This window comes from Monomorium pharaonis, unplaced genomic scaffold (assembly GCF_013373865.1).
Source record: "Monomorium pharaonis isolate MP-MQ-018 unplaced genomic scaffold, ASM1337386v2 scaffold_56, whole genome shotgun sequence".
In the NCBI taxonomy this organism is placed as follows: domain Eukaryota; kingdom Metazoa; phylum Arthropoda; class Insecta; order Hymenoptera; family Formicidae; genus Monomorium; species Monomorium pharaonis.
This window is the reverse complement of record NW_023415868.1, coordinates 1-11,809: the sequence shown is the minus strand read 5'-3', so window position 1 is coordinate 11,809 and position 11,809 is coordinate 1. Positions and strand designations below refer to the sequence as shown.

Sequence of the window (11,809 nt, the reverse complement as noted above, 5' to 3'; positions counted from 1 at the left end):
AAAGTGGCAAAATTTTTGAGCACGTTTGGGAACAGGGCGCAGGAGGGCTCGCACAGGTCGACCTATTTCATACGTTCCGATATCGATTCCGTCAATTATTTTTACTTTTTCAATAATCTTCCATTCCGACTTCTGTCACTGAGTCTCATCCAGCAGGTAGAGATGCAAACAGAGTCATCATTATTACTGCTATACAAATAGTTTTCGCGCAATTTTCTCAACATAGCCCCACGACATATTCCATGGCGGTCAATAAATAATTTTATTAAGTTAATTATTTTTTTTAAATTTTTTCTCTTCCCCTGCTTGCCGGCGTCGGCAACTAATTCGCGAGACCAGACCCGCGCAAAAGTGCCAAACAGTTTCAATCACTTATTTATACAGTTCCTCAATAGTTCTCCCCAGCAGACAGTTTTAGTTAATGAAACTGTTCCAGCTACTTATATTAAGTAATAAATATTAAAAAAAAATACTTCATCTACAAAGATGATAAATTTTAACAGGTTTTACAATTTGTTTGGTATAGGGTTGCCGCTTCTCTTTTTCCCCGTCAACTGTCCCTGGTTTTTTTTAGAGCATTCGAAACCGGTCTTCCGAGGGATTTTCAAAGCATGAAATATTGTCCGAGAAGAAATTATGGTGCGTTCCGGGTTTTATAATAAATTTTTAATATTTTATTTTCTTTACCGGTTGCTTTTTTTATTTTTTTTCCAATGAACACCACACCTATGGACGCGCTTGAGTAACAATTAAATATAATAAAATATATTAAATATAGTACATTATATTATTTTCAATAAATATATTAAATATAATAAAATTAAATACTTAATAGACTTACAAGAGTATATCCTTGAGGCGAAGACAAAATCTTTCCATTGGAAAAAATAATCCGTTAGCGAAAGTGGTTTGTCTCTTTCACCTTTCGGATCTAGTAGTGCTTTTTGTCGAAAATTATAAGTTATGTTCCAATTTCTTAATACGTTAGTCCATGATTCTCGACTAATTTTCACAGCCATTGAATGGCTGTTTTATACTTCGTCTTCCCTTTCTAAATATAATTGACAAATTAGTTTATCAATATTCGGTCAAAATGACTCAATAATTAATCATTATCTAAATTAATAAATTTAAATACCTTCAGATGTATTGTATTAATAGGCACATTTTTATTATTGTCTGTAGAATCTAAATTTATAGTTAATTTATTAATTAATTTACTCTTATATTTTTTAATTTGGACCATTTGCAAACGGCTTGTATGCACATGTTTATAATATATTTTCCAAATAAACATTATTTCATTACTCGTATTAATTTTAATTATTAATTTGAAAACTAAATAAGTAAATTTTATTAATGTTTGATTCAAATAGCAGGATGATGTCAGCAGAAAGCGGCATCCATGGAGCGACTCGGTATTCCGGAAAAGGAATGTAGCAGCAGCAGCAGCAGCAGGAGCACGACAGCAATCGGTGAGTGAATTTTATCATGTATATGTGGAACAAAATGATATGTGATAAACGGATGCGAGATAAATATTGGTTCTGTTCCTTGCTATATCTGTACAGTGTCAGTATTGCACATTTATAGAACACATTTGCAGATTATGCACATTTGCATAAAACAGATTTAAATATGAATGCATATAATTGTAAAATTTACGAGTATAGCATGAAACAGAACCAAATAAACGTGGACATAGCATAGAAGAGACCCAAAAAGTCATGCACATTACCTACGGGATTCATAGATATTTGACTACATAGTTTAATGTGCACTTTTGTGCACATAGAGGCGCTGATGGACGAAAACGCCTAAAACGATGCGATGATCGCTCCAGGTTCCTCTCTGGTTATACCGACATGACCCTGATGCGAGATGCGACTACGCCAGATGATGTGAGATGATGGTCGCTCTCGGTAAGGCATCGGCGCATCGACATCGACGCGTCGTCAGCTGACCCTGAAGCGTCGCGGGCAGGCACAGGCAGTAGCAGCGCAGACGACAGACGCGTATTCGTAAATAAGCGACGCGCTGAGACAGGTTGTCGAGCTGCTGCTCTCTTCGTATATAAGCGACGTATATGCGATATGGTAGACTTAAAGACAAACGTCAGCTTCGCCTGTCAACGATGTCGCAGCCGCTGAGACTAGACTCGAGCTTCGACCACCTTGGGGAACACACTCTGGCCGAACTCTCACGTAAATTTCTATTTTGTCCTGACGACTTGGACCGATTCAATTACTCCATCTTTCACCTTCGTATTGATAACGCTCCTCTATATGCGCTGCCCGTGTCTAACGTCATACGACGCCCTACGTCTCGAAAATACCTTGTCCTTGAATTAATTTGGATTTTCCTTATTAATTCTCTAGCAAACCTGAATCACATTAATAAGTGCAACTATGCGTTTGTGTGTAAACAATAATTTTCACATATTTTTACATATCTAAACTTTACGTGCGGTGTCATTCAGCGCACAAAAAATTGTTGCCTTTTACTTGGACAATTACATTATGCTAGAGGCTTTATTTTAATTATATATTATATATTTTATGTTTAAATATCTAATAATAGATACTTAGTTTTGCTGTACTTATTGCAAGTTGTATAATTATCTTGTTACAGTTCCTATACAACAGCAAGTTGTTGGAGAATTAGAACCTCAAAGTGACAGTAAAGAACACTTGGTTCCACCATTCAGATTGACCGAATCAGGAAATGGTACAAATGGATTTATGTTGGTTTGCGATTCTGGCGAAACGGAAAGCTAAGACATCATTTAAAGGTACACAAAGTTTTAAGAATATTTTAAACCCAAGAATTTACCTGTACACAATCTGTACCTTTTAGGTACGGGCAACGTTATTCGATATTCTTAGCAGCAGCAGTTCAGCGGATCATCCACTTTGCGACGAATGTACAGATAGCCTTTTGCTATTAATGGATCACAATTACGAATGACGGAAGGAGAATGGTCAGATTATAACGAGTACCTGAAGAAACTAGAAATTGAGCAACAGTATCATGGACATGAGGACGTAGAGATGGAAAATCTTACAAAGGAATTGCAGGATGTGAAGGCTGAGGAAGAAAGAATGATAAGAGAGCTGGAGGCATTGAGAAAGGAAGAAATAGCCACTAGGAATGCCATAGCGGAACAAGAAAGAGAAAGAGAGAGATTGCAAAGCGAAGAAAGGATAGATAGTATGGAAAGAGTATTCGAAACACAGAAGAGATCTCATGTTAGCTGAGGATGAATGTCGCATGTAAATAAAAACTCTCCAAACAGTTAAATATCTTTCTTTTTCTCAAATCAAACAGTTATATTTTATTAACTCAAACTTTGTCTTACAGTTTGGATAATCAACTGGCGTATGCGTCTTCACAGCTTGAAAGTTGAAAAAAACAACGTTTTTAACGCCACATTTCACATCTGGCATTCCGGCCACTTTGGAAACTATAAATTCATTTCGTTTGGGACGATTGCCGAGCGCGCCAGTGGATTGGAGCGAGATAAACGCCGCATGGGGACAAACGACTCTTTTGCTAGTAGCTTTGCGCGTAAAATGAATTTAACGTTTAAACGTTTTCGTTAGTACCATTTGGGCAATCACAGTTATATCGAGGCTTTGGATCAGAACAAGGAGCTTCCGCTATACGGAAGTGAGGATTTAAATTTTTATGGGACACAAATTTGATGCAGCTATGGTAGCGTTTCTGGATTGTTTGCAACAATTTAAGGAACAAGTAGAAAAGGGAGACAGCGAATTTTGTCTGCCATATAGGATGGATCGAGGCAAAATTGAAGACTCCGCGACAGGCAATTCCTATTCTATAAAGTACGTTTGGATTCATAAATATCTTCTCTCAACGCGACTTGATTTATTTTACGTGAGAAACTTACTTACAATGTGCAAAACCTTTATCTGATCTTTCTCTCTTTTCTTTTTTCAGAATACAATTCAATTCAGAAGAACAATGGACCAAAGCCTTAAAGTTCCTACTCACAAATTTAAAATGGGGTCTCGCATGGGTTAGCTCTCAATTTACTAAGGACGAACTGAACACTAATTGAATGTCAGTCTCGTTGTAATTTTATGTAATATCAATTGTGCAACTATCATTGCTTGTGTATAAATGCTCTGTTTGTAAATAAATACGGTTAAACGATAGTAGAGTGACTTTTACTTGCGATTAATTTACTGTTCTTCAGTTTACATAGCCGAACAAGTTAAAACTTTTATTTCATTCAACAATATTCCGATTTATTAAGTAGAAACCAAGACACACCGTATAGAAAGCTAACAGGACTTTGTACTTGTTTGGATTTTATGTAATCCTTTAGTTCAGGAATGCTCAATTCCACTACTTCTATGATTTCACCTTCAGACTCATCACCACCGCCTGTAACAATGAAAGATTCAAGTGAACAGAGAGTCGACCTTTTTTAAGTATATTTTAAATATAATTTGCCAATTACATCACGGAAATAATATTCCTTCAAACAACTTTGAAAGATTTAAGAAAAAATATATTTATAGTCAAACTTACCAGGGTATATCCGCATACTATCTGTGACTTGTACATAAAAGATAGTTTGCTTTGCACTAGCAGAAGCACTGGACCTGGAAAATATAAGGATAAACTTTTTAATATTTTTATCTTTTAAATGTAACCTGTGTGATTTATCAGGGCAAATAATAAATTATAAATTAACAGTTTTATACTAAGTCTGCAAGTTATATCAGAAATGATCTCTTACTGCTTCTAAATGATAGATGATAAATGATACATTTATGTTTTACACAGGTGACAAAAGGTTATGACTAGAGCATAGTAAGTACTTCAGACTCACAGGTAAGTAGTAATTTGTTCAAATGCCGAAGTGGGTGCTTCGTAGCCACACTCTTCCTTCAACTCTTCTCTGGCAATCTCGACGAGAGGCTTGTCCTTGTCTACGATACCAGCGCAGAGTTCCAAGGACAGTCCCAGGGTTGCAGGGTAACGCTCGACGTCCACCACATCTTGCTTCTCCGGTAAGGACGCATAATATACCGCTGGCCGGAATTGCCTAACAAATACGAGCTTCCTTCGAGTTGTGTTGAAGACAATTATACTAACGCTATCGTGAATTCTTATCACATCCCAAGTCTTAGACCGACCGTCTTGCGTGAAATGCAAGCGAATACTTCTTAACCATTGAGAGTCCTGTGGGACCTTTCCCACGCGGACATTGTGTAAATCAAGCATTTTCTTACGCACTATCTGATTCTTGTCATTTTGTGCCATGTCATTCGTCGCTTATCAAAATGTCACGAGGGAGCACAAAGCTGTGCCTGTGCCGCGATTCCGAAATTCGAGCCCAAGTAGCACACTCACAAACAGAGACGGGAGGACGGAATGCGCGATGTGTTTGGGGATGGGTGGAGCGGGGGAGGGAGTGCGTGGTGCGCTCGGCACCCGGGGCGGCCGGGATAGTCTGGGGGCTCGAATTGCTCGGAACCGAGGAAGTAGAAGCACCTTTCCTTTAACTCCCGTCGATAATGATAGCGAATTATGAACGCACGCAGCCCACAGATGCCGCGTATTGTATCAAACTAGAATACGACGAATCCTCCCATGAGCGTGAAAACGAGCGTCATATTATATTCCGGCAATTGTCCAGATTTGGATATATTAATGTCTTGTAAAATTAATTTAGTTACGTTAAAAGTTACACAAACAAGAAATTATCTCAGTGTAAAAGTAACGTTTTAGATTAAATGAACCTAAATTGAAAGTTTACTTTGAAAAGCATTTATTTATATTAAATTAGAAATAAGTTTATAATTTCTATGTTAGATTACTCGCGAAACAATTACAATACGGATCACCAAGTAAATTTATGATATTTTACTTGTATAAATATTAGATTTATATGAAATGACAAAGAAATATTGTTCTTTATGTAAAAATGTTTTTTTTTTCTTTTGTGTAAATAAATTTTTAACTTGGCAGGAAAGTTAACAAGTTAAAATTTGTGTTTTAAACATCACAAGTTAAAGTTAAAATCAAGTCGTCTATGATAAATTAAGTTAAATAAAAAATTATTTACCTTGTCTTATCTGAAATTATCACGCATACTGGAGCGCATGCTTTTTGGAATAAATCTTTCAGAATTAATTTATCCCGATAAGTGAAGAAACAATTAGAAATAAGCACGATGCAGACTTATTTCTCTTTCTGCCCTTTTAAGTAATATATCGGTCATTTTAACGGCACGACGACATTAAATTTACGAAGATTAATTGTAATCGTTTCATCTCTCCTCTTCCCGACAAATTATTCTCGCAATTAGTCGAGTGAGCTTAGTTACGAAAAGTATGGGTTACACACACGTAATCGAATTTAAAACGCGTCGTGTAAAATTAAAATCGGTGTAAAGTAACCGGTCGCACAACGTGCACAGCACTTAAATTTTCGATAAGATACAGACCTTTGATAAAGTTGCAGCTTTCCTTTCACGATCGTGCTGGGATAAGGAACATGGAGCAGAGGGCGACAAGCACAGGAAGGGCTGTTTCGTTACTTCTTTCCCCTCTTTTCTCTTTTACCCTTCTTCTCTTTCTTCGTCGTCTTTGGCGTGTCTGCCGTGGTTAGCTCGTATGCGTCGAGAATCTCCTGCTGCCTGACCTGCGTATCCACATGAATCACGTCGGGCTTCCGGCGAAATGATCTGTTAACCGCTGCTGGTGGGGAGAATTCGATTTCCATGTCCGACGCCGTGGAACTCGATGCTACAGAAGCGTCATCCTTGTTACGCGCTATCTTGAACTGCAGCGGCTTCATCGGCTCCTCCAGCTGATGCGACGCGTCCGCGGTCTCCTGCCTGATCGGATACATTGTCACGTAGTACGTGCCGTCCTTACGGTTGTATGTGGAGAGTCGGTGGCGGTTCTGCATCCTCTTCGCTCTCCTTCACCTGATGCGACACATAGCTCATGCTCTTGTATACCTTGCCGCGTCGTAAACTGTTGCGCGAGGGTATCGACCTTGCCCGATGATCCTCCATCCTGCTGGTACCTGCACCCATCGTAGAAGCACCCTTTGCCTCTTCAGCAACTCGTTCAAGTACCGTCCGATCGCGCCCGGTTTCCAACCGATTCGCGGCTTGAGCTTGCCCACTGTTGCGGTTGTGTTCCACAGCCAACCCATGTTAGCCGGCACCTTGAATCGTGGATCGATGCAATTCTTGTGGCCGTAATTAGTCCCGGGATAAACATCGCCAATGGAATAAACGTATCGCATCACTCGCCTGCTGATTTTCATAGGGCCTCTATCACGATCGCCACTCGGACCTGGCTTACCCTTCGGATATCGGCCCTTTTCCATGAATTTGCCAGGAACTTTCGCGACGATCGTACTTGTCGATTGTATTTGCGGTTCTTCGACGATATCATCGTGCGGTACCGTCCGGTCTGCAGCTTTCTTCCGGCGAGATTTGCACTTCGGTTCACCGCAAGGGCCAACGTCAACGTCCAGCGGCGTGGAGGACGTAATCTCCAACTCCTTTTGCTTTTTCCGATCTCTCTTCTTTCTTGTCCTCCTTCTTCCTCGGCTTGACGACGATAGAGGATAGCGTCGCTTCCGGTAACGTAGGTATCGCCTCGCGCACGACACCGGTGCGTCCTGGTACCGCTGTCGTTACGCAGACGGTGCAGGGTGCGATGTGAGGTGTAGAGATGGTGCTGACGATAGGTTTTACCAATCTGCGTATTGCAAGGTGCGGGACACTGATTCAGCGATGCTGATTCAGCTGGCGATGCCGAGACGGGATATCCTCGTTTTCTTTCACTTGGTGTCTCTCGAACGGCTCCATAATCTCTCTGTATCTCTCTGTCTCGGCCGAAATAAGGACTCTCGGATGGATCCATCAAACCGAGACCTACTAGACCTGGCACTTGACCGAGAGAATCCACGAATTCTTGGGCCTCCTTGAAGGCGCGAATCATGCGATCTGCGCCTATATACGGTTTTTTCGTATACTTTGACGCATCAGTTTTCCAAGGCGACGAAGCTTTTCCCGGACAAATGCAGTTTGCCTCTTTAATTCCATCCGCGGTTCTTGGTCGAGATTTGTATAACGGAGCTCGTGTTTCCTTACTCTTCTCATATATGACGGTCGTCGGTTCGGATAACGCGTAGACTGATGCACCATAATCACTTCCACCCATCATGCGATTTTTTAAATTAATATCATTTTGGTGCCACGTCCGATATTCCTCGTTCCATAACGCTTCGCTGTTTAAATAATTATTATCCTCTATGTCTTTACCTCCTCTCATCCTCGTAGAATCATAAGAGGTCACATTTTCTTTTACATCCGATTTCGAATTGTTGGAAGCGAGTGTAGCAAGCGATGGGAAATGTTTAACAGCATCGGGATTTCTTAAAGCCATGCAACAAAAGCGAGTACACCCGGAACGACACATCATTGGATGCGTCGATTGATCCGTTGGTAGACACGAACAAGTCGGCTCGTCAGGATAGGTCTTGTAGATCAAATTACGGTACTTGTCATCATTCAGCTTCTCGGCACTCGTTAATTTTTCGAATCCTGGCTGGTCCATCGATACGCGAGGTGGTGATTCCGGTCTCGTCAACACTGGTTCTGCCTCTGTATAATCGTTACGGTCATGTAACTTCCAACATGTAGGATCCAGAATTTTGCACAATAATGATGTATCGTCACATTTTGTTTTGTACTTCTCGTCGTTTACATCTCTGCCGGACAGTTTCGTACAGGGAAACTTCCAACCGAGAGGAAATCCTTGAAATACAAACGATTTCTCGTGAAGCGTAAGATGATTTATAATGGAGTTTCCGAAACACGACAGTCTCAGGCACATTGATATAGATCCGCACGGATTTCCATGCTCATCGGTCAGAGAGTATATCTTTGTAAATGTGTGTGACTTTGATAATCCGTCTATCTTGTCCTTGGCCGCAGCTATGCGATCGCGGAAACATCCTGGCAAAAATGCTGTTGCTGCGCAGAGAAGATTATATCCGGCTTGATTTCGTGGATTATGGTCCTCGTCACCGTGAGAAATCCAATACACTTCGATACTTAAAGGAGTCGATTTTACGGATTGTATTAAATTGCTCGGAGTCCGAACAAGCAGACATGTCTTGCCTTCGCGACTAAGATACTCATTAGAAAATTGATTTTCTTGAATCGTAGTTCTCCTGTCATTAACCCTGACGATAATGTCGACAGGTTTGAGATCAACGAAACCTATGCGTACTATCAAATGGCACTCTTCATTATTAACAATGGGATACGTCTCGGGATGTAGATTTAAACGATTAATGAAAATTTCAAGCACGTACAATTGTTCCTCGTTCGATAGGGATGTCTTTTTCTTCCTCGATGCCATTTCGGGTCGAATGCGAAAGTGAATGGACATGCATGCACACGTTGTCGGTTGCACGACAAATTTGGACAATTCTGGATTAACGTTAACGATGCGTCTGTACGAATAGCGCCATTAATTTTGTATGAGTTTCGGGTCTGAAATCGAATCGAACGATCTCCCCGCGCGCGCACCAAACCGGTCAATTGACATTTCCAGTTGTCAGATGGTTGCCATAACGACACGAATCGATAAAACTGACAAAAGTAATTATTCGATAAATGTAAAAAAATTGCACTCTTCAGAGCTCTTGAAAAAGATCTATAAAGATCATTTCTTCTTCTTATCTTTCCTTTTCTTTTCTTTCTTATCTTTCCCTTTTTTAATTTTTGGTAGTTTCTCTTTTTTAATTTTTGGCGTAAGCTCCTGCAATATCTCCTTGGAGATTTTCTCATCGAGAAGATCGGGCGATACAAATCGCCTTACCCAGATCTCTCGTTCCTTGTCCTGTTCGCCGGAAACGAGCGATTTGGGACGCAGTTCATGATTTGTCCTGAAGATGCGTCCGAGACACGCGACGGTGAATTCCATGTGCAGCGCGCCAGATGGATTTTCGCCCGGATCCAAAAGGTGAATGCCACCCTTCACCGTGAATGGTTTTGGCTGATTTTCAGGATCGTTGCCGATCATGGCGATCTGGTCGCACAAGCATCCCGGTAAGGTTAATTCAGTTTCCGCCATGGGATAAGTTTCGCCTATGCGAAACACGCCGATCTTCAGGCTCGACGAGCGTAGTCCTTGGACAAGATCCCGCGGTCGCTTGACGAATAGACAGCATTTACCAGTCATAAAATGCAAGTCTTGATCGTACTTGGACGTGTCAGAGTCGTCTCGCGTGAACTCGAACACAGGGAAATCTAAGAGTTTGATCTTGATCACGATAGGATGCCCGCCGACGTCTTTGACTTTACTGGCCGTTAACGTCAATTTATCGATCAGTATCTCGATTAGGTAGATCTGTTGGTCGTGGCCGCCGAAACAGGACATGGCGTGACTCGAGGCGCTTCTAGCGGGGAAATCAAGTTGTAACTGTGATTAAAATAGATTTGATCGAATCGTTGATATATCCTGCATCGAAGTAGCTGAAATAATTTTGTAGCCAAAGTTTCAAAGATTGTGTAAAATGGTTGAGATAAAATTTGTTGCCGAAAATTTTTTTGGAGGTTTAAAAGTATCGTGAATGATTGACAGATGATAAGTAACAGTAGAAGGGCGATTTATGCCAACGTGGTCTATTAGCAATTTACTCGGATCGTACGAGTTTTATTCGCGCTGTCTTGCCCGTGTGGTTTTTAAATTAGGAGACTTTGAAGAAAATTAATTTAATAGCGTATAAAATTTTTTCTTAATACAAAGATTGGATCTTAAATACCGCTTTACTCAGCTTCTTCCGCGTGTGCCGTCGTCGATGTCGATGAACAGGGAAAAAATCTATCAACTTACGGTCACGTACATACATCCCATCCACTATCCGCGCGCGATTCTTCGGCGTTTCTAATTTCACTGGCAGTTATTACCTAGCTCCCAAGGTGGTATATACTTAAAGATAATGGTGCGAAAAAAGCCGCTAGAAAGCCGTTACAAAAAAACTGTGAAAAAGACACCCTCGCGCAAATTTATGCACGTTCCTCATTAGGAAGAATAATTTCACGAACCATCTTTTTGAATGAAACGTGTGATTCCCTCATTGCCGTCTTTTCTGATTGAATCGATCAAATCTCGTTGATTTTAGAACAAAGAAAACGGTAAGAATAGGTTGTTGCAAATTAAGTTCTTGCCACAAAGGAACGAGATATATTTCTGAAAAATATTATTATCCTTAAATTTATTAATAAAATATTTTATATAATAAAGATAAAAATATATGTGTAATAATTGAATTTTGTTTCAATGTCTTTCTTTGTTCGCCAAACAAAATATATCTATCTTAAGCTATTTTCCTCGTTTGAGAATCAATCGTCAGGCCGACGACGAGTAATCCCCGCGGCAAGGAGATTTCTCCAGCGTTTTAGAAGGGGGATCCCATTCCGTAGATTTCGGCGAGAGCAACATCCCGAGGAGCCCTTAAGACACCGCGAGAGCCGAAGTATGCACTAATTGGTACGGACGCGCGCGCACACACGCATACACGCACGCACGCACGCACGCACGCACGCACGCACGCACGCACGCACGCACGCACGCACACACACACACACACACACACACACACACACACGCGCGCGCGCGCGCGCGCGCGCGCGAGATAGGCGGACGACAGAGCGAACAGGATGGACCATGGAGAGATATATATTCTGAACAGCGTGGACGCTCGTCCGGAGCGCGGTGCAATGAAAGCCCATCGGACC

General features: G+C 40.9%; 2 protein-coding genes and 1 pseudogene across 2 annotated transcripts; 1 reads left to right on the top strand and 2 right to left on the bottom strand.

The window, feature by feature from the left end:
* Positions 1-2,017: 2,017 nt before the first annotated feature.
* LOC118648639 lies at positions 2,018-4,178 on the top strand (annotated as a pseudogene).
* An 8-nt stretch (positions 4,179-4,186) lies between these two features.
* LOC118648638 (uridine diphosphate glucose pyrophosphatase NUDT14-like) lies at positions 4,187-5,534 on the bottom strand. The gene is made up of 3 exons (XM_036294989.1): positions 4,862-5,534; positions 4,558-4,631; positions 4,187-4,410 (listed from the first exon to the last, which is right to left on the bottom strand). The coding sequence occupies exons 1-3, from the start codon at positions 5,293-5,295 to the stop codon at positions 4,256-4,258; spliced, it is 663 nt and encodes a 220-aa protein (XP_036150882.1). The 5' UTR covers positions 5,296-5,534; the 3' UTR covers positions 4,187-4,255.
* Positions 4,948-9,698, bottom strand: LOC105840719. The gene is given in 6 exon segments (XM_012687737.3): positions 4,948-5,077; positions 6,482-6,918; positions 6,920-7,101; positions 7,104-7,563; positions 7,565-7,730; positions 7,732-9,698. Coding segments are annotated over 5 exon segments (2,880 nt in total). The 5' UTR covers positions 9,456-9,698; the 3' UTR covers positions 4,948-5,077; positions 6,482-6,570.
* Positions 9,699-11,809: the final 2,111 nt, after the last annotated feature.

What these genes read in the sequence shown, in the direction of transcription:
- LOC118648638 (XM_036294989.1), bottom strand. Translation starts at nt 5,295, where the DNA reads ATGGCACAAAATGACAAGAATCAGATAGTGCGTAAGAAAATGCTTGAT. An exon ending in GAACAAATTACTACTTACCT is followed by an intron (nt 4,632 to 4,861) that starts GTGAGTCTGAAG and finishes TATATTTTCCAG; the next exon opens with GTCCAGTGCTTCTGCTAGTG. An exon ending in TAGTATGCGGATATACCCTG is followed by an intron (nt 4,411 to 4,557) that starts GTAAGTTTGACT and finishes TCATTGTTACAG; the next exon opens with GCGGTGGTGATGAGTCTGAA.